We start from the raw sequence: 23,132 nt of genomic DNA on the forward strand, positions 1-23,132 counted from the left end.
TTTAAAGCTAGAAAACTGAAAGAGACTTTCAGAGATACAGATGAAAAGAAGTTATAAACTTTTCGTAACGTCCTTGGTAATCACTTCTTTCTGTCCATTTTCTTTTGATCTGTTAAGCCATACTCCTAATTTCCCTTTGCCTCTAATATTTGCTGCTCACCCCATTATTTTTTCCCCTAAGATGGTCTATAAAAATTTAATCAGGCCTCTGAGTGTTTTTTAAGCAAACATCTAAATTGTCATCAATTATTTTCACTACCCTTTGATTTATTAAATGTGTGGGTATACATTTTTGTCAGTCCTTTGAGATAACTAATGGGGAATGGGAAGGTTTTTCTTAATGTTATTCCAAAAATTGTTTGATCACTATTTCATGTTATCCCAACATTGAAAGCAAGGTCTTAACTAATACATACTAGAACATTTCAGAATGACCATGATTCAGGACACTTCATCACTGATCTCAGCTCTGTTTACATGCCTTACACAGAATATGATCCTGCAAAATGCTGGAGATTCTTTTTTGAGGTGTTGAACATCAGAGCAGTCATTGAAGGGGAGGTGTGGTTCAGTAGATAGGCACAGGGCTGGGATTTTGGATTATACCTTTATCACTCATCTGCTTTTTGTTTAGAAATGTAAGCGAATTTTACTAAATAAATTAAAAATGTAAAAACACAGTTTTCAAAATTATCAAACTGAAATATTTTATTAACCTGAATCTATTAGAATTTTTGATCTTTTGTCCCAATATGGGACAGGAATTTTTTTGAAAATCCTGAACATTTTCCCGGAAAAAAACAATTCAGCTCTATGAATTACCAACAAAATAACCCAATTCTGCAATTTCTTGCACATCCCACTAATAGAGGGAGAGATGCCTGACAGACTCTGCTTGCAGCCTATACATCCCATTACACGCTATTTTAATCAGAACAGGTTGACTTTTTTTTGCATTTCAGTGAAATTTTTTGTCAACATTTCAAATTTCACTGAAAATTGCAATTTTTTTTTTACAGAATTACCACAAAATTCTGTTCATCCCATTTAACTGTTCTAATTTGGAATTAGCTTGATATCTGAAGATTTGCAACAGATATTAAGCATTATAAATGATTGATTTCAATTAACAATAATGAACTTCAATTTATTTTTAATTTAATAGAATTACAAGTAATTGCTCATTTAATTTAATTGTATTTTATGCAGAAATTCATTATCTTTGTAAACTTCTATTTAAGTTGACTTTAAATGAACATATCTGAAGGCAACTGGTTCTCAGATAAATGTAAAACAATAAGTGTGAATCTCAGTGGTTATGCCTACAGTATTATACTCGTAGACACTAGAGGGCAGATTCTCAGTCAGTGTAAATTGTCATAGCTCCATTAATGGCCTCACGCCCCAATCCTGCAAACACACATGCTTCATTTTACTACTGTTCATAGGCCTACTGATAGCAAAAGTAAAGTACATGTTTTCAGGATCAGGGCACAATTTGTTTAACTCTGGAATATAATATTATGTGAGAAAGAGATGGAAAAAGAGGAGTTAGCAATACATAAAATAATTATTGTATTAGAAAATGTCTAGCTAAATAGGAAAGATTTTTCACAGTGAATCACTTTTAATTCATTTCTGTTGTAAACATTTTTCATTTATACAACAGAGACAGGAAGACAAGTAAAATGTGCATATATCATGCAGAGGACAGAAGTGTACAAACATGTGCTGAATAGAAATTAATACAATTTAAATATCTTATTAAAGTTTTATATAAAGAAGAAAAATGAACACAAATAAACAAAGCCTACCGGTTCATCAGTGAACATGAGTCTAGCCAAAATGCTCTGGATGCTCATCCTTCAAATAACAGAACAAGTTGGATCTATCAAATTAATTCATAATGGTCTTGCTTTCAAAAGTATTGAATTTTGCTGACTGAGTCCTGGGAATACAGATGAAAGGGACCCTGGAATTTATCTCCTTGGGGTGGAAAATATATGCAGACCAGATAATTGTCATCCTTTTTGTTTGTTTCAAGGCAGTATTCAAATAAGGTGAATTAAGTATACTACTGCCTGTAAACCCATTGGCTTTTCAGAGCAACCTCCTAAAAAGCTAATGAGAAACAAGCAATGAACGTATACTGTATGAGTGCTCTATGTAGCAAGATGGACCATTGTTACAGAGTGATTATCTGCACAAACTTCAGTTAGGATTAGCATTGGCAGACCCTACTTTGTTATATTTTGTACGTTGTTCCTGGGCTGGGTTGAAAGGTGGTAGATGCTCATAGCTGCAAATTCACTAGCCACACATTTGTTCCACCCTGGCTCTGTCCTGCCTTAATCCTGCAAGGCTACCCCAAATGGGGCACCCACAGAGAAGAGTTCCATGGTGCATAGCAGGCATAGACCCTTGGCATTATAATCCTTCCCTTTGACTCAAAAAGTGAAATCATATTTATTTTTCCTGGTGCAAGTGCTGGTGGAACCAACTAAGGGCCATACTCCTCTTGACCTGCTGCTCACAAACAAGGGAAGAATTGGTAGGGGAAGTAGAAGTGGGTGGCAACCTGGGCAGCAGTGACCATGAGATGGTCGAGTTCAGGATCCTTACAAAAGGAAGAAAGGAGAGCAGCAGAATACAGACCCTGGACTTCAGAAAAGCGGAGTTTGACTCCCTCAGGGAACTGATGGGCAGGATCCCCTGGGAGGCTAATATGAAGGGGAAAGGAGTCCAGGAGAGCTGGGTTTATTTTAAAGAAGACTTATTGAGGGCGCAGGAACAAACCATCCTGATGTGCAGAAAGAATGGCAAATATAGCAGGCGACCAGCTTAGCTTAACAGAGAAATCTTCGATGATCTTAAACACAAAAAGGAAACTTACAAGAAGTGGAAACTTGGACAGATGACTGGGGAGGAGTATACAAATATTGCTTGAGCATGCAGGGGTGTAATGTGGAAGGCCAAAGCACAGTTGGAGTTGCAGCTAGCAAGGCATGTGAAGAGTAACAAGAAGGATTTCTACAGGTATGTTAGCAACAAGAAGAAAGTCAGGGAAAGTGTGGGACCCTTACTGAACGGGGGTCAAGGTCTTCATGGACAAGGTCAGCTCTCAGACTCCTGCACTGGGCAGCACAGTGTGGGGAGGAGGTGAGTAGCCCTCAGTGGTGAAAGAACAGGTTATGGACTATTTAGAAAAGCTGGATATGCACAAGTCCCTGGGGCCGGGTGCAATGTATCCAAGGCTGCTGAGGGAGTTGGCTGATGTCACTGCAGAGCCATTGGCCATTATCTTTGAAAACTTGTGGTGATCGGGGGAGGTCCCGGACAGTTGGACAAAAGCAAATATAATGCCCATCTTTAAAAAATGGAAGAAGGAGAATCCGGGGAAGTACAGGCTGGTCAGTCTCACCTCCGTCCCTGGAAAAATCTTGGAACAGGTCCTCAAGGAATCCATTTTGAAGCACTTGAAGGAGAGGAAGGTGATCAGGAACAGTCAACATAGATTCACCAAGGGCAAGTCATGCCTGACCAACCTGATTGCCTTCTATGATGAGATAACTGGCTCTGTGAATATGGACCAGGACCCCATTGTGCTAGGCATGGTACAAACAGAGCACAAAAATATGACCCAGGATGCTTGGTGCGTTAACTGGGCCTATATATGGTGAAAGTTGATCCACACTCACCCTATAATTATGGAAATAATCTCTAAGGACTCAATGCACCTAGAAATATCAGGAGAAAAAGTATCAAAAACCTTGTCCCTTAGTCTGTAGTGGTGATAAAATTCTTTAGGATTAGATAACTACTTTTTAACCATAGGACAGAGCCTCAGCAGGTGTAATTGGTATAGCGCATTAGTTTTAATGGTGCTATGTCAGTGGTGTTCAGGATCTGATCCCATGTGTATTTCATTGACTGCTGAGGCATTCAACCCATACATCACAAATAAAAGTTCTATTGCTGTTAGTTATAATTGTTTTAAATATTTGCATCTAATTATGCTGTTTTATCTGCTTCATGTAGCTTTACAGACATGTGTAACACGGATAAAGTTCAAACTTAGGAAAGAAAAAGAAATGTTGATTTGCATACTCATGATCTGTTTGCATGGTCAAGTGTACTCAAAACACTGCATATCTAATTGGAACCCTTTACCAACATGTTATACCAGTTTTTCTTCTCCCTTAAAAGAAATCAATGTAACTCTTTTGTATTGCAGAATTTTGCTCTTATTTATAATCTTTAATCAACTGCATAAAACACTATCAGTGTCCTTTTATTATCATTATACAATCAGTAACTAATAATAAACAAGTATTTATTTAAAGATATAATGGGCCATCTTCAATGTTTATACAGAACAAACATTAAATTGGATTAGAACTTAAGTTTACCAGAAAGACTTGCCAAACAACAAACTACATAGAACTCAATAGGTCAAGATCCAGTCTTGATAGATGTGGTCTGGCTCTCAGGTAAGCAAAAACTCATTAAAATACATGCATTTTTGTGCCCATTTACAACTTACACTAACAGTTGAATTTTGTCCCATACATCTACCAGAGAAGAACAAAGTGCTGAGCTGACCTGACATCTTTTGAACATGTGTTGCAAGGAAGTGTAGCTACTTCAAAATAATATGTTTAGACCTCCTAAACCATCTCCTCTAGTCTAGCATAGATGAGCAGAGCTTTCCACTTGGAATTTTTCCTTACACTAGAGCAGGGATCGGCAAACTTTGGCACATGGCCCATCAGGGAAAGCCGCTGGTGGGCCAGGATGGTTTATTTACCTACAGCATCCGCGGGTTCAACCGATCGCAGCTCCCACTGGCTGTGGTTTGCCGTTCCAGGTCAGTGGGGGCTGCGGGAAGCGGCGAGGGTAGGCCACCTCTTCCCACAACTCCCATTGGCCTGGAATCCCAGTGGGAGCTGCGATCTGCCGAACCTGTGGATACTGCAGGTAAACAAACCAGCCCAGCCCACCAGTGCCTTTCCCTGATGGGCCGAGTGCCAAAAATTGCTGATCCTTGCACTAGAGAGTCTCAAGCAACTACACTGTGTCCCAAAGGAAACTTCGAACCCTGGTGCGATGTATATTACAGAATGAATTGATGGGTAGCGTAGTGGGGTGGTCACCCTGCTCCTGCTCGGAAAGGGTTAAAGCCAGCCCTCGGAGACTGGGGCTGAGAGAAAAGGCTAGGCTGATTGGGAAGGCAGCCACACCTGGGGCCATGACCCAATCAGGCCACAGCAGGCACTATTAAAGGGCTGTGAGCCAGGAGCTCAGGCAGAGAGAGTATCTCTCTAGCTGTAGAAAGAGAGGGACCTGGCTGCCTGGGAGCTGAGCAGGGTACCTAGAGTGGAGCAGGGCAGGAGGAAGGCCAGAGGAGCTGGGGAGTTTCAGCCTGGAAAACCCCTAAGCTACAGGCCTTGCTAAAGGCCAGGAAAGGTACTGGGGATACAGAGGGGTAGCCTGGAAATAGGCAGAGGCAGCTGGTCCAACCTCCTTGCCGATGATGAGTGGTTTACAGACTGCAGTTTGCCCCATTGAGCAGGGGCTAGATGGTCACTAGCAGTAGCCACTGAGGCAAGGAGGGGATAGAAGGTTGGGGGTTCCCCTAGGAGGGGAGACCCAGACTGTGGGTGCACTGCCAGGGGCAGCACCCCGAGATAAAGGGGCACTGGGGTCCGGGAGGGACACGGGGGCCAGCAGCAGCCGAGACACTGGCCTGCAGAGGGTGCTCCAGGCTGGAAGAGCTAATTCCTGAGACAACCAGCAGGAGACACCACACCAGTGAGTCCTCGCACCGCTGCAGGTAGCTTTTCCCAGATCATATTTTCATTAATAGCTGTTACTGGGCTGACTCTCTTACAGCCTTCTCCCAAGAGTAGAAGACTTAGCAAGGAAATCCTTATGCTTTACAAAGGGCATTTTTTTTCTGTAAAATGTTTATACTGTTGGACTTTGCTTTATGCTGAGAGTAAGCCACAGTCCCTGAAGGGTCTACACAAGGTGACTTCTCAGATCTTGCTCTGTGGTGACTTTCTTTGTGTGGAAGCTTGCAGGGGAATTAAGGAGTCTGCTAAGAGATAGGATGTGGTCACTAGGTGCATGATAAAATATATGGATCCAATAGCTATAATTGTCTATGAAGGGAATATATAGGAGCTGAAGCCTTGACAAGAGTCTTTGGGCTGTAGTAACACCTGTGAGGCAGCCAGCAGGTCTGTTAGTAAGAGTCCATAAATTCATTCCCTTTAAATAGAGAAATGTTTCACCATCTTAATCTACATGAGTCTGCATCCTTGTCTGCTAATTAAGGTCCTGATTTAGAAGAGCATCCCTACTCAAGACACCACTCATGCACATGCTTAAATCACATTAAAGTCCACTGAAGTTAAACATGGTTTTAAATGTAAGTGTATACCTAAATGTTTTCCTGAATTGCAGTCTAAATTAGAAAATTATAAATTTTACTTTCTCTGGAAAGAAACAATGTTGTCTTTAAAGATGGTGAAAAGGGTAATAAAATAATGTCTTCTTCCTGAATTAAATAACAGCTTTCTGGATATTTGAGGCCATAACATTTTTCTTGCATTTCTGCAGAAACTAAATATCGGGTGATGCTACCTTGCTTGCTGTCTGATAGAATAGAGAAGCAGGATAGAGAAGGTAATGACTAGAAAGTTTTCTTGGTTAACGTGAACTTGCATTTTTATTCTTCATTTGGGAACAAGACTAATATTACAGAAGTGTAGAATGGGCATTTTAGCATCCTCAAAGGCCCCATTTTTGTTATAGTAAGCCATGAAAGTCCTTACATATTTAATTTTCCAAAAGCATAAAAAGATTAAACACCACAATTCCACAAAGTAAATGAAAAAAATGAACTGAAAAAGTGAAAAAATAATGCATGAGTCTGTCCTCCACCTCCTAGCCAGCCTGACCTTTAATGTACACTACAGCAAAAGTGAGTGGACTTAATACAGTAACAAACTGACCATTAGCTGGGTTAAATAACTGACTGGAGAGATTGCACTGTTATATACACGGTGCTTTAAAACATTACTAAATCATTTGAAGTCCAAATTGACAGTGCTCACTTTAAGCATCTGGGAGGTGTAGAATGTGTTGGCAGACATATCACTCCATTAGGAAGTGCTGATTCCTAAATTACTTCACGAATGATTAAATAATCTATTGGGGTCATTGTAATCATCAAATACCATAAAATAATTATTTAAAACAGTATTTCAAAGACAAAAAATGTCCATGGAAGGCTCTAAGAATTTAAGTCTTATAATTCATTTTTAATTTCCTGAATTTGTTACTTGGTGTTACCTTTACACAATGTTTTATTTCCCTGTTATTAACAATGTGCAACTTAGTTCATGATGAGCTAAACTGTGATAAAATCATGTGTGGGGGGCGGGGTGTCCAAGGGAGTGTGCACGGAGCCTCAACCAGGGGCTGGTGATACTTTCGGGGCAAGGACTGAACTAAGCTACTTTAAGTAGAGACACTAGCTACTCCAGATAAGACAGGGAAGAGCTGGAGAACTACTCCATCAGCCAACAGAACCTTCCAGATATAGAGATGAATGTACAGTACCATCCCACCCTTTAACAGAGTGCAATGTAGTTGTTAGTAGTGTCTAATATCTAGACACCATGCCTTTTAGAGCTCCCCCTGAGGTGGGGGCAAATCATATTGATACACTTGCAGTCCTTAGCAGTAGGTGAAATTGGTTTCAAAACCACCCCATTATTTATAGGCTGGAGCTGACTGTTGCTGGTAGGGCATTCTGTGTGATGACCCCACCACTTTAGAATGTGCTTCTTCCCTTAGTCCCATACAACCAGACCTTCCAGACATGTTGCAAAGCCTATCTTTTCTCCCAGTTATTAGGAAGGTCTTTCAAGAGTCTTTATCCAGAGAGTTTGGGGATGGGGAGATGTTAGATGTTAATGGTAAAATCAGCAATTTTGGATAAGAGTATGTTTTTGTTAGGAGATTGTAACATTAAATACTTGAGCACTCCAAGGATGGTAGGGGAATTTAGTCAACAATTAACATTTTTTTTTAATTTACATCAAAATCAAAGTAAATAAATTAATGCAATATTTTGTGTGTTTGTTTCAGTGTTCACTTAATTTATATATAAAATGTAGTAATTTGCAACACATGACCCAGCAATTGGTATGAATATAAATGTATAAATCCTGACAGTTGCAGCGGTGTTCAGGAAGAATTGATCTAATGAGCTTTTTGCAAGACCTAGAAATCCTGTCCATTAAGAAGTGGATAATCATCTCAGAACTGAGATTTTAATCTCGCTCTACTGGATATATTTTCTATTCAGTTCACGTGTGTACTATAGCTCCTCTGAAAGCTAATCAGTGTTTTGAAGATGGACTGAAAGGAGACTAGACCCATCGATCCGATTGTGGGCTCCTCTTTCCAGTCTCTTTTTCTGACAAGTCCAATTCGGAAGTTTCTTCCCTGTCAAACTCATCAGAGCACATACATACACACAAACAACCAACTATCAATATTTTGAAACCCTCTTCTTTGCTTTGAATTTGTTTTTATAAAATATCATATGATTTTAAGGTAAGTTAGAAGTTTAATTTCAATTATGCTGTTTCTGTATTTTGATATTAGTTTATCCCACTCAGGAGCAGTGAATAGTTATCTAGGGGGAAACAAAAGACATGGATTCTATTCCCAATTTGCACACTGCGATATGCTCTGTATCATTTGTAAAGTCATTTAACCCCTCTATGCCATTTTTCCCTATATAAAATAGGGGTAATTATATTTTGCCCAACTGTTTCATTTGCTTTGAGATTCTCAGAGGAAAGTAATAATAAAATTAAATAATAATAATTAAACTTTTTTTGGAAAATATCATGCAATTACTAGATATTTGTACAGGTTTATAGAATCTGGAAGGATTCTGACGGATTGGGAGTTAGGCACCTAACCTGCATTAGCATTTTGGAAAATGGGACTTAGGTTCACAAATCACTAAGGCACTTTAAAAATTGTACTTCTGGTCTAACTCTGAATGATTTTTTTTATCATAATAACCTACCTGTGTAATTATTACATCTTCATTTTCAGAAGATATACATAAATACAGTCATAAAAATTGTGCAGTCATCATATGTTCAATTGAAAATTCAATGCCATGTTCATATGGGGTGGGAGGGCGGCATTAATTTCTCACACATACTGGAGCTTGGGGGAAAAAAAACCACACACACACACAATTAGACTAAATCACAGCCTGGCTGTGAATTTGGTCCTTCATGTTAATTTAATAAGATCTTATTAAAACTTCACAGTCTAATTCCAGCACATCTGCCAGCAAAACTAGAAGGCCACATTTCCTTTGGCAATATGTATATAAATGGCAAATAGCCTCCTAGATTTAGCTAGCAGCAGATGCTATATTACTTTTTACCGGGAACAAAAAAACAACCTGTTTGCAGAAAAAGTTTTCTATATAACCAGAAACCAGAGCACTAAAACATGTGAAAGGCCAGGTACTCAATAGCTAGCGTCTCCTTAATTGCAGGAACAGTTTTTCATTCATAATTATGTGCCCCCACATTTCCTACTGCTTTGATACCCAAATATTGATTAATGGTTGTGGTCAAGTACTTTCATGTCTGAGTGACCTCACCTGGGGACTCCAGGAATGGGGAAGAGGGGGGAATTTGCTGCTAATTAGTTGTGCCCTCATGGATGCCCAGGCACAAAACCGGGTGGAGTTGGGGTAAAAAATTGTCCCTAAAATCACTCAAAGTATATAGCCACCCCAAAGCTACAAATTTATTTTAAAAAATAGACTTGATACATTTGAATGCATGTTATGCTATTAGAGCCATCAAAAGTACTGTAATATTGTGCCACAATATGGATGAAATGTAAAACTAATGTACTAGCCATTGGGGTAATAGCCATTGAAGGGTAAGTTTCATTCATGCACTAGAGGTTTGCTTGGGCAGGATAGAAGGTGGGGGAGGTGTCAGGGACACAGTTATACTTCCCTGATTCTAAGGGCCAGTTCTGTCTCTGACAAGACAGCTGCTGCCAGGCTGCTCTAAATTGTGCCACTTACATAGGATCCTTAATGGACTGTAAGCCAGTGGAGGATTAGTGTAGCACCCATCCTCAATTGGCAAACATGCCCTCTCCTCTGGAAAGGTGAGGCAGAGTTGCAGCAGTTTATTTACACCAGCTGGGGTTTTCTTGTCCAATAGGGGAATTCTCTGCTGGCCTCACTGTTGTCCATTGAAAAGTCTGTTAATTGACACTGAGGAAAAAAAGGTGAAGGGTGCCTTATAAATGTGATGGGCCGCATTCATAGGTGTGGCTGAGCTCTATTCAGCATAGGAGCCAATGGGTAGGACAATGATGGCTGAACAACACCTTTATATCCCCTGGTTTTCTAGGACAACCAGAGGCCAGTTTGGCTGTCAGCCTAAGGGCTGCTCTAAATTACTCTCAAAGGCAGAACTCCCAAAAGGCTGTACTGACAGCTGAGTAGATGGAATGCAGCTGTGCTCTGGCCCAGGGTCTAGTATACCAGAGGTCAACTGCAGTAGTTCAACAGCAGTCTGGGAACGCTTTAATGCTGGGGATATTCCCCATGGGCCAGATCTGGCCAGTTTACAATCCTTTATTCTACCAGAGAGGAACAAGGGCACTGTGAATTGGGTTTCAAATATAAATATGTATAATATATACGTATTGAGATACTGACAGATTTGGTAGCATAATTTGCAGCATTTATCTCAGAACTGGCTGCAGGACACTGGTGGGTGAAATGATTCTTATACGTGTAGGGCCTAAACGTGATCTCACTTATTTTAGTATAAATCAGGAGTATTTCCACTGAAGTCATCAAGTTACAGTGGTTTTAGGAATCATAACCATAATTTGTAAATCAATGATAAACATAGGATCTAGGTGTTAAATATAAGTTTTTGAGGCACCATAGCCTGGGGCTACATCGGAGTCAGGATATTTTTATGCACTCAGAGTGGCTAAACTTGTTCTTTATTTATGTAGTCATATTTGGGGGAGTTAGAAGCAAAATTGGCTTCCAGGGGTTGGATCTGGGTTTTTGAGGCTTTGTTGCACCAAAATGTGTCAATATCTGTAATTTTAGTTACACTTGGATTAGCTAGATTTATTCTCTATTTAGTAGTGGGATTTGGGGGGGGGGGCTAGAAATTGGCATTTTCCAGAAGGATCCAGATGCCAGATCTAAGTATCTTGGCTGGTGGTAAGATCCAGAAGTTTTTGCTTCATGAGGAACATCTCAACTTATTCTCCATTTAAGAAGTGGAATTATCCTGATTTTTGTTCTTGTTGTGTATCCAATAAGGGCATCAAGACTTGTTCTCTATTTAGGCAGTGGAATCTGGGGCCAAAACTTGGTAGGATCTGGCAGAATCCAGGTGCTAGATTGGGATTTTTATGGCATTCTTGCACTGGGATATGTTGTGGTCTCAATTTGTGTGTGTGGCAAAAAAGTATCTAGACTTATTGTCTTTGGCCAGTGGAATTTGGGAGGTTGGGGACACAAATTGGCAGGATCTGGCAAGGTCCAGCTTTTACACAGACTCATTGTTCTTCACCCTATCCATTTAGCCTTTTTTTAGGGCATTTCCTGCATCTGTCTAGTCTGATTTTATTAGGGGGAGGGGAGATCAGATCCTTGCGAATTCTCCCTAATCCTATCACACACTAAACCACCTCATTCATAGCAACTCTACCAATGCTGCCTTCCCCATTTCCTGAGTTACTTAGCAACAACCATCCCTCCCTTCTTTCACTCCCCCCACCGTCCATCCTTTCTATTTTTTACCCTTTCCAATAATGATTTCCAGGCTGTTAAAAGCAATGAGGATGCTCTGCATCATAGGGGAAGCTTTTTCTTTCAACCTTCCTTTCTGTACTTGCCAGATCTTTCTTGCCTCCAGATTGAAAACCCGGGCTGCCTGCATATGTGTAATCAAAGGTTAAAAAGCACCTCGGCTGACACCACGCATGTGTTAATCTGTGCTGCAGCAGTGTGCATCATTTCCACTTTGACCTCAGAGTTAATCTGCATTCAGGCAGAAGCTCCATTGCTTTATTCTCCCCCCCCCCTTTTGCCCCCCCTCCTTTCCCTTTCTCCTGTGCTGATGGATTGTGTTGTCTGTGTACCGGTGTCTGTGTGAGTATGTGCTTGTGTGTGTGTGCTTCTCCTTACCTTGCCTGCTTGTGTTGTGTGTGTTCTCCCTCTCTCCCATCCTTTTCCTCCCAGTTATATTATTTCTCTAGATTTGGAAGCTGTCTAAACTGACTTTTTATATTGTAGCTGCAAAAGGCTTGGGCAGGTCTAATTTCTGCCCCCTCCGAATATTAATTCCTGCAGCTGGGTGCAATGTATCATCCCACTGACGGGACCTCGTAGGGGGGGTGGGGTGGAAACCACCAACAAAATAAAAATAAAGAAGGAAAGGGACGGATCCATCTGCAACCAAGAGGAAAGGGGGGGAGAAAAAGAGAGATGTGTCCTCCAAATCCAACAAGCCGGGGGAGCTCGAATCCTGCATTTTCGCTCAAAATGATGGTGTGGGCACTTGTGCTTCTCTCCCTCATCCAGTGGTAAGATGTGCTTTTCTGCTTGTTTCCTGAGGGTTGTGTGTGTGTTTGTGTGTGTGTGGGGGACGAAGATACAGTTTTCAAATGCACAGAGCTGTTGTGTGAATGCTGAAGGTTTAGAGAGTAGCATTGACTCCATCGATCTCCTTTGCTGCTAGTATCTTGCTGTGTTTTATTGGCTTTACAATTCTTGCACTGAGAGGAATGGGGAGGCTAAGTGATGGGTGGTACATGCCTGATTTTTCTGTGGAATTTGATGCCACGTTCAGGAAGCCTTTTCTCTTTGGTTTAAGGTTTGCTACAGTGCATGGAGTTATAATATAGCCATGTTTTGTGGGCAGATTGTCACTGTATTCATCCTTGCTTCCTCCTAAGCAGTCACATCATGGCTGTGCTTGGGCTTGTATGTCTCCAAGACCCTGTATTTACATTTCTTCAGTACCAAGGTAGCAAAACCAGTGCAAGGAATCAGGACCAAGGACAGAGATCCACTTTCGTATGCAAATCTCGCTGGCTTGAGGAAGTCAGGACAGATCTGCATTTCTGTTATTGATGGTATTTGAAGCCGAGGCAGTCAGCAGTGGGATGTAGTATCAGGGTGTATGTTATCCATATAGTCACTCATGTTAGGCAAATGTTTACACTGGCATGATAACCGGTGTATTCCTCACACATAGATACTGACGTGTACAGTACAGAAGACCCATGCTTGCTGTGTGTGTCTGTTGCATATATAAATGGAAATAGAAAACAAATATCTTCGTAATAGAGGGGAAAAGAGGGAGTGTGTGTATAGAGAGGATATAAGGGTGGGGGGGTTCAGTATTGCTGCATTGCAAAGCATTATGCTGAACCAGGCATTCTTGTAAAAACTGTGGACTGTGCATTTAACAGGTTAGGTGACAAAGTATCATTGCATTGCAAAGTACATTGCCATTCATGGCCTGATAGAATATTCCCACAGTCACATAAGGGCTCCTTTCTTTCATGTATTAATGCAGGTAGTATCCCTTCCCCTTTATATTTTTAATAATATTGAAAAACAGATGGGCTCCTGTTTCACATGTACTTTCTCTTTTTAACCCCCACCCCCCATGTACTGCCATATTGAAAGCAGGCTAATATGATTTTAAATAGAAATCAGACTGAGCAGTTCCAATGGTTGGGTTTTTCTTTCTAGGCAGAAAAGCCATTGGTTTTCTCTGTGTAGGAAAACAAACAAACAAAAAATCTTTGCTGTAAGACTGAGCTTCACACAATCCCAGATGGAAAGTAAAATAACTAGAAATAGAGCAAAGGTGTAATAGTGATGTGAAGCATCATGAGCCCATGAGGAAAAGCATTTTGTTTATTTGTAAGGATGTGTAATGTCTCTTTGATTTCTTAAGGAATGTTTTACTATTACCATGAATAAAGCAATGAAAATGAACCTTTACAGCATTTAAAATTAAGAAACACCCTGAATAAATGTTGAAGCCTTCTTTTGAGGTGACCATGTCTCTGTTTATATCCTTCCATGTGTGTCTTTCTTCTTCTTTACTGGAAAATGTGCACAGTTTACATACACACAGGGTTCCAGACTATGTTATCTTTCTTCAAGTAAAATAAAACCAGAAAATTTGTTTTAACTCCCTTTTCCCCATTCCTTTGCTCTTGCTGGTGGATTTTCTGAATCCATATTCTCGGAGATGAATTTCCTAATGAACTTTTAAAAGACTAAATAAAACTCTTTGAGATGTGAATTCATGATTTAAAATTACATCTGAAGACCCATCAAAAAGTGCTGTGTTTTGCTAATAACCAGTTGGTATTCAGCAGTCCCTTCCCCTCCCTGATCTCATATTCTAGAGAATAAATAACAGAGTCATCTTAACTTTGATATTTTATTACATTAGTATTTGAAAAATAAAGGTATTAGTCACTTCATTAAAATCTGTCAGCATAAAAGAGTAACTTTAATTCTAAATAAAATTTAAGAAAGTTCTTTACTTCTATTGTGGAGACAATGTTCATATTAAAACATTAGTCTTGAAAGTACGTGGCGACATAGTCCTGAGTACCAGTTATTCATAATAAGATGTGTCTAGGTATTTGTATGACACTCTAGTGACATTAATAACTCATGGGACTTTTTTTTTTGTCTGTCATTGCTTTATGTAGCTGTTGTTCTGAACCACGTGGAGATTATATCTCAGTTCAGCTAAGAATTTAAGTAAGTTCTGAATGTAAAGCACATGACTTCAGTGGAAATGTAAAGTTAAATAAGTAAGTATTAGCAGGATCTGGCCCAAAATAATTAAGTACCCAGAAAATATAGCTAAAAAATTTCTCATGAGGGTATTTCTTACTATGAATGCAAATAGCTGCATAAAACAACTTGTGTGAATTGAAATTTCACTTGTTGCACTTTGTGGGCATTTGAAAGGTTTAAGAGAGACTTTTAGAATAATAAAGTAAGTTAAAGTTATTGGATGAAATTCCAGTCTCATTGACTTCAGTGGGACTAGGAGTTCATTCATTGTCTCAAAACAATTGTTATGTTACAACACTGGACTACTTTACCACTACAGTTTCACAACATCTATTAGTTTAGATTTTTTTTTTTGCACTTCTACAAAGCACATTCTTATGACCCTACACACTAATGTGTTAAGATATGCTTGTATACAGTTTCATGACATTCATAATTGTATTTCATATTCAGTTTGTCCTCTCATGTACTCCTGTTTCACAGGAGTGGAACACCATTGACTTAAGTAGAGTTACTTTCACTACTGGAAAGTGAGACAAGAATCAGGCTCAGTGTTCATATTTCATATCAAATTTGTGCATTAAAATATTTGTTTTTGTAAATTTTTTAAAATGCCGATACTTGATGCCAAATAGAACTGCTATGGTCACCAAAATTAACTGACTGTAGCTCTAAAAAGTTAAATGGATTAACAAATGATGACATATTTGATGTTCCTCCAATAATTACATATTTGTTCCAGAGAGACACCATAGTGATGAGCACAAACGTTTAATTAAACTCCTTGCACATGCAACTACAAGCCAATGTATATTGAATTACTGCAGCTATTGTCTGTGAATAAGTTTGCTCACTAATTTAGACCCTATTCTGTTTGCATATTGTTCATGAGCAGCTTTTGAATTTTCACTATTCTTAGTTGTTGTAGAAATTGTTCATGTGAACAAATCTCAGAGTATTGGTTGTTTGTGAAATGCTGGACTTTGACTAGTCACCTTTTTTTTATTTGTGGTGTCAGATTGCTCGCCTCATTACATGGTAATATTTCTGCTCTGTATCTGGATGGCTAAAGCAGGAAAATAACAAATGCTTAGTAGCAAATAACGAACAACAAATATTCATCATGCGTTGGTACAGAAATACTCTTGTTCACATGTGAATATGGATATTCATGTGAACATGTTTCTCAAACATTAATATAAACAAAAACACATGAAATGTGAGTAAGTAAAAATGGGTGTGACTATTGTGGAACTGAACAGTCATTCAGAAAGTGAGTAAATATTGCTGAACTTTGGTTTTGCAGTATTCACAGAGCTGTTCTGATTATGTGTTAGATTCTGATACTCTCACAAATACCAATGAGCACTTTATTAATTAAAGGTCCTACTGAAGTCAATGGGACCATTCATGGAGTAAGGTGCTACTCAGCAGGAGCGGGATATCCAGCTATGGCCCCATGACAAGGCACAGGATGAATCTTACTAACATAGAAAACTGCAGTGTAAGAAATTTCATGTTGTAAATGGCTACAGGAAAATTGAATTGATTTTTTTTTGTTAAACAATGTAGCTTTTTAGTATTATAATTGTTTAGATTATTGTGAACTTAGGGTTCTGACTGTCCAGAGTTGGTACAGCACAGGGAGAGTAAGTGTGAGCTTCCCCATCCAACAAGTATTCTAGAGTTCGGGGACAGTGACAGAGCATGCCTGAGTTCAAGTGTTGTTTAGCTCTTCATGCCCATTCTTCCTTGGCCCTTCTGCTGAGGCTTCTGGCAAGGGTTGTAGTTTGTGTCAATTATGGTGATAGTTTGTGATGGGGTTACCAGACCAATAGGAACTGGAAATAGGAACAGCCTCTATTTATCAAACTTAGACCACCAAACAGCCTGACATGAGCTGGATTTGAAACATTAATAGGGAGGTGAAAGTCCCACCAGGATCCCATTATCAGTAACTTCATATCTTAAGAGATTATAGATGGCACATGGAAAGACTGTAGTCTCCTGTTGGCAAGTGTATAAGGGATTTGAGAAACCAGATAAGCCCTTTTGGTAACTTCCACTTTAGCAACTACATTACTTGTCCATAACTTTCAAGCTAAATTGTTTTAGTGTACTCCAAATTACATTGGTGAAAATGTAAAGTGATGCCGGAAAGTCTTTCAGAGAGCCTTAATCTCTCAAACTCTGAGAGGGAAGAACTGTTAATAAAAAAAGAAAAGTGTGATCTTTGATTTTTACACAGCAACAAACAGAATTTCCAGGATAGTAGAATATAAACAAATCTACCCTTTTTATTGTTCTTATTAGGTGATGTTTCTTATATGGTTCATATTACATCTGTGAGCCACAGGCTCCACAACCTTCCAGCTTGTTTCTGGATTCATTTTTAGCTGTTGATTCTGGTGTAGAGGGATCTGTGTTACTTTGGTCCCTTTTCTGCTTATACTCCATCCCAGCAGTTAAGACATACAGAGATATTCTTCCACACAATTCTCAGACTTGCATTCAGTGGATAGAAGAGGGTTCTCAATGGAGTGGATAGAGGTAGGAATTCACATACTTCTGGGCATAGAAAGCTCATCCCAAGTGTGTGAGTCCCACAGCAATTAAATGTTAGACAACCCCCCGCTTATGCCTCCGTGTCCAGCAAACAAGGGCTGGTGGCCTCCAGAGCTGATACAGCTTAAGCTAAAGATAGGGCTGTAACAAACTCATATCTTCTGCAGATTGGTCACAGAGGAGGACATGTAGCACATCAACTAGAGTACAATATATGCACTCCTTGTGCTTTATTTCTTTGCTTTTGTTTCATATTGCTACCATTTCATATCTCTACCTATGTGCACAGGTATTATGGCGATAGACAGCGTATTGTGCTCTGTATTAAAGCAATAAGAGTTTGTATTTAGCTGTCCAATTATTCCTTTAGTAAACATTATTTAACACATTAACTAGAGTCTACTGCAATCTGAATTTCTCTGCTCTCTCCCTGTAGTAAAAACCACTGTCTCACAAAATAGAGAGTGATCATAGGTTTCTGGAGATGCCCCCAGAATTCTTACACAACAGCTGCTCCAGACAGACCAACAGTCCATGGTCAAAAGTGAAAGTGGCAGTAGCGAGTGCCTGAGTAGCCATTCCTAGCAGGATGGACGATGAAGGAGTGTGGAGTTGCGATTTGAAAATAAATATATAAAATTGTTCACCTGGGCATTATTTAAGATCATTCAATTTTCATGTCAGGTAGACTAGACAGTGCAGCATATTTTATGGACATTTATTACATTACCAGTTCCTTTGAACACAGATAGTGGGAACTGATTGCTCAGTTCTCATTAATTTCTAACGAGAACTGGACATCCTTATCCATTGGGTGACTGAAAATCTGCAATGGATACCATGGACCCAGTTCTCTCCTCACACTGGTGCTATATCCATTGAAGTCAGTGGGATCTCACAGGTATAACAGAGGAGAATTTGGACAATATAGTATAATTTCTTTTAGCTAGAGATGTTTTCATAAATGGGAACATGGAAAGAACATTAAGATACACTATAGATGGATGAAAATATGTAATCATAATACATTACATTGGACAAAGCATTTTCCTCAAGCTTTTTTTTTAACTTATACTTAAATCTTCCTTTCTTTCTTTCACTCATTGTAGAAAGTTCTCAGTTTCTAGGTCAGAGAAATGATTTGGCACATTCACTCTGGACAGAAGGCCAGCCTAGTGCCTATCATCTACTTAAATTCCACTTTTGCTAACAAAGTAGGTCTTAAATGGGACTTAAGCAATGCATATGTCTTGTTTTGCCTCTGGAGATGAGAGAATTTCTCCACTAAAGTGCAGAACTTGCATTCTCTGAGTGAAAGTTGCAAATATGCATCTGAAGTGAGCTGTAGCTCACGAAAGCTTATGCTCAAATTTGTTAGTCTCTAAGGTGCCACAAGTCCTCCTTTTTGCGAATACAGACTAACATGGCTGCTACTCTGAAACCTGTGAAATATGGACTGTGAACAATATGTGATGTTAATAAAGAAAGATATTTAAACAGGTCCAGTCTTATCCCCAAAGAAATTAATGGGAAACCTCCCAGTGACTTTCCAGGGAACAGGATTTGTGCTCATGGGCTCAAATTCAGAAGTGATTTGTAAAGTAGTATAAAATTGCTCCCTTATACTTATTTATATTTCCTTAGATCTAATTACATCCACTTGCTGAGGGGACGCGGGATATAAGAGTCTAAGGTCTTGTAATTTATATGCTGAAGACCCAGAAGAATGCACAAGAAGTTGTAAGATAAGATACTTCCAACAACACTCTGTAACTTGTTTTTCTTACTGTGCTCCTTTGTTCTGGCCCCTTGGCACATGAGTTACAGCATGTCAGATTCACTGCGACAAATTGAGATGTGATATAAGGTGTGAACTGGAGCAATAAATTACAAGTTGTGCATGTGAATCTAAATGTAACTAAGAACCTGCTCCAGCAAAGCACTGGAACTCAGGAAACCTGGATTATATTCCTAGTTCTGCCACTGACCTGCTGGGTGCAATTGGGCCACTTTCCCCTGTCAGTACTTCAAGTTCCCCATATGTAAAATGGGGATAATGATACTGACTTCCTTTATAAAATTCTTTGAATATGACTATATAAGAGATAAATATTATTAATTGTTGTTTATTATTGTTGTTTTTTATATTCTTAACTATAAATCAATGAGACATAAAGTTAAGTGTATGCTTCCATGCTATAAGTGGATCAGTCCTTAGACACATTTAGAATCACACACACAATTTTAAAGTTAACGGGACAGATTTTGAAGTCAATGGGATTAATTACATGCTTAATGTTCAGCATGAGATTCCATTTTTTGCTGTATCATGACACAAGTAACAAACTAAATATAATGGAGTTTAAGTAAGTCTGGGGGGGTCTAAATTGGGGGTAACATGTACATTGGTGGTGTCAGAAGGTGTAAGTTACACCAATTTTAAAACCCTCTAAACTTAATTACTCATTTAGGTGAACTTCTGGCTCCACTGAAGTGAATAGGAGCCTTGTCAGTAGGCCCAGGATTTCACCAATGATGTCCAAAAATAACTTGCCGCAGATTTATTGTTCAAATCAAAATACAATTAGCCAGAAGCTGGAGGCTCTGTCTTCTTTGAAAATGAGAAAATAATATTGTTGACTTTTCAGAACACTATAGTAAGCAGTAAGATACTAAATCAGTAAGAAAAAGCTTTTCCTTTGAGGGGAGAGTGATTAGCTAGCTATATAAAGCCTACCATGCTTTTGACCAATTCTGAAAATATAGAAATATAAATAATACAGGAAAAAACATCATTTGGGGCCACTTTTAAAGATTTCTGCTCAAGGACACAAGCGTGTTCTAACTGGTGCAGAAAGTAAACAAAGAAAACAGAGGTGGTGTTGGTAGGTTGTAAACCATTTGTCACTAGAGCCTATAACTTGGGAGTGTGGTAAAAATAGAAGATGGATCATCATGTATCAGTGATCATTTATTTATTTGTTTGCTTTTTTAGAAAGCATAAGAAGAGAGTATCTGGGCACCCTTGACTATCTTTTAAAAATGTACCAAATAAATAAACAGACTTGTCAATTTCTCAAGATCAAATCAAATAAGGCAGTGATAGGAGAAGCATAATAGAAATTAACCAACCTTACAAAAACATAGGTGATTATCACACTTACCTGAGGTTTTATAGGGGTCTCTGTTGGAATTGTTTCTGTTCTGTGATGTGTATTTTCAAAGAGATGGCAAAGGTGAATAGAACTTGAAATAGGAATCTTTTTATATCAAAATAAGTAAATTATATATATGAGTAAATAGCCAATGCTTGTATGCGCAAATTTGATATTTCCATATGTACATAGCCACTTAGGTGTTTTGAAGGCATATATACAGTGGCTATTGGGACATAAGTTAGGCATGTCCAAATGAAAGTACATGCCTAACTGTGAAAATCTGGCCTTTATCTAAGAAAAGTAAATATTACTTTTAAATAAGGCATTATAATCTATTTTATATGTGGAAAATATGAAACTAAGGACTTTATTCATACACATGGAAGGGAGAAGAAACCCCTTAAGAAAGACAAAGAGAATTGGGAACATTTGAAATGAATATTGGAGGGGGAAGATATATTTTTTATGCTTACCTTAGGCCTGTTCGTATGAAATTGCTAATCTTGTACGAAGTTGTGATTTTTTTTTTATTGGACCTCATCTTGGACTTCAGCACAAATCCTTGAGTTGAAAGGCTGGCAATTCACTGAGCCATTTATCATCTTAACCTTTATGAACTTTCCATGCTTTACAGAAGAAATATCTATGGTACTGTAAACCTATGTAGAGAAACACATTTTAAAGGGCATCTCATGCTTACCCTAAATAACCTCTCTGAAATAGTGCAGTGTTTCTTAGGAATCAGTAGAAACTCAGAACATGAAGTTTTTCCTCAATAATGATTCAATGTTATATTTTTGTAATATAAATAGCATGTTCTGGTCATATAAGGCTTTTGTTAATCTGCATCAGGATATCTTCAGAAATAAACGGATGTCTGTGCACCCTGGCAGATTGAGGATTAACTACTAAATTGCATTTCCAGTTGACTGATTCTTTAGCAAAATGTTCCTTATAAAATCTTGCAAACAATGAGAGAGAGAGAGCATAATTAATGGAGGGTTATATATATAAGAACACCTCATTAAGAAGTAAACAACATTTTATAATAAACACTTACTGTTGTATTTTAGGGCCCTGATTCACTGTGCTGCACACATCTGACAAGAGATGTGTCAAAGTAAGTGTGTAAGTCAAAGTAAACATAAGTTATTTCCATTTTTGTACTTCTGTGGGTTCCCATCATGAAAAAAGAGGAGTAATTCATTTTCAGGAGCTCTTTAGAAAAAAAGGTGCTATCTTCCAAAAAGAAAGAAATGATAAAGGTCCAAATCCCTTCCTGTACATGGTAACTTGCAGAAGCAGTGCAACAAAAGGGAGGGAAAAAAGGTATCTGGGTCTGGAGGAGATGTTGGTGCTGGTGGGATGCAATTGTTCATTCTCTTCTCACCTTCCTTTTCCTCTAATCTTCTCCTGCCTTTTCACTTCCCTCCTTAGCTCTCACTCTCCCTTTGACACACTTATTACATCTCTCTATTAAATGTACTCATAGTTCTATCTCTCCACCTTGTTCTCTTTTGTCCCTCTCCAACTCTGACACAACCTGGTGTTCCCCTGTTCTACAAAAATGGTGAGAAGTAGTATGGCCACCAGCTGGTAGTCAGTAGCCACCTGCATATGATGGTGATGGTGTTGGAGGTGTACCACTTGTAGGCTCAGAACTTGCAGCAATGCCCAGTTGAATCTGATTCTATGTGCAGGGAAAGGCTAGTTTGAGTGGGGAGAGGTATCCTGAAGGGCAGGGTGGCAGCACTATTGTAAGACAACACTGGGGTTGTGGGGAAAAGGGGGGCTTAGGTGCATGTCACACCACGTTGACTGTCAAGGTCAACAGCACAGTTTACCAGTGGATCTTTCCAATGGCCACTGCTATTATTAATTATTATTATTTATTATTTATTTATAGAATGTGCTTTCCAAAGAGTTAAGAAGGATAGTCCCTGTTCTAAGGAGCTCACAATCTAAAGACTAACAAGTAGGCAGAGGTCAGGGGAACAGGAAATACAACAGACAGTGTATATACAAGTCAACTTGCAGACAGCAGTAGTGAGTTTTTAAGAGAGACTTAAATGTATACAAAGTAAGGGCTTTGCGGATAGGGTGACCAGATAGCAAGTGTGAAAAATTGGGATGGGGGTGAGGAGTAAGAGGAGCCCATATAAAAAAAGCTCCAAATATCAGGACTGTCCCTATATATATAAGTAGGGACATCTGGTCACCCTACTTGCGGATGAACCTGGGGAGACTGTGACATGCATAGAAGGCTGCAAGGAAGAAGGAATGGAGGTTATTTGAGAAGGGAAGCATTATGCAGAGCTTTGTATCTGGTGACAAGAAGCCTACATTTTGATACTTTATTGAACAGGAAGCCAATGAATGGATTCGGGGAGGGGGGGGAGTTACATGATCAGACCTGTGGGCAAGGAACATCAGGTTAGCAACAGCATTTTGTATAGACTGAAGTGAGGAAATGT

General features: G+C 39.0%; 1 protein-coding gene across 2 annotated transcripts in view; it reads left to right on the top strand.

Moving 5' to 3' along the window:
- Positions 1-12,187: 12,187 nt before the first annotated feature.
- The window catches only part of GABRG2 (gamma-aminobutyric acid type A receptor subunit gamma2), a 95,456-nt gene continuing 84,511 nt past the window's right edge, over positions 12,188-23,132 (top strand). The window contains exon 1 of one of the 2 annotated variants that reach the window (XM_074960643.1): positions 12,188-12,687. In XM_074960643.1, coding sequence (XP_074816744.1) covers positions 12,590-12,687 — 98 coding nt within the window. In that variant the 5' untranslated portion in view covers positions 12,188-12,589. The remainder of the gene's footprint in view (positions 12,688-23,132) is intronic. The other variant, XM_074960644.1, reaches the window with a different exon arrangement.

Source organism: Natator depressus, chromosome 8, assembly GCF_965152275.1.
Source record: "Natator depressus isolate rNatDep1 chromosome 8, rNatDep2.hap1, whole genome shotgun sequence".
Classification (NCBI taxonomy): domain Eukaryota; kingdom Metazoa; phylum Chordata; order Testudines; family Cheloniidae; genus Natator; species Natator depressus.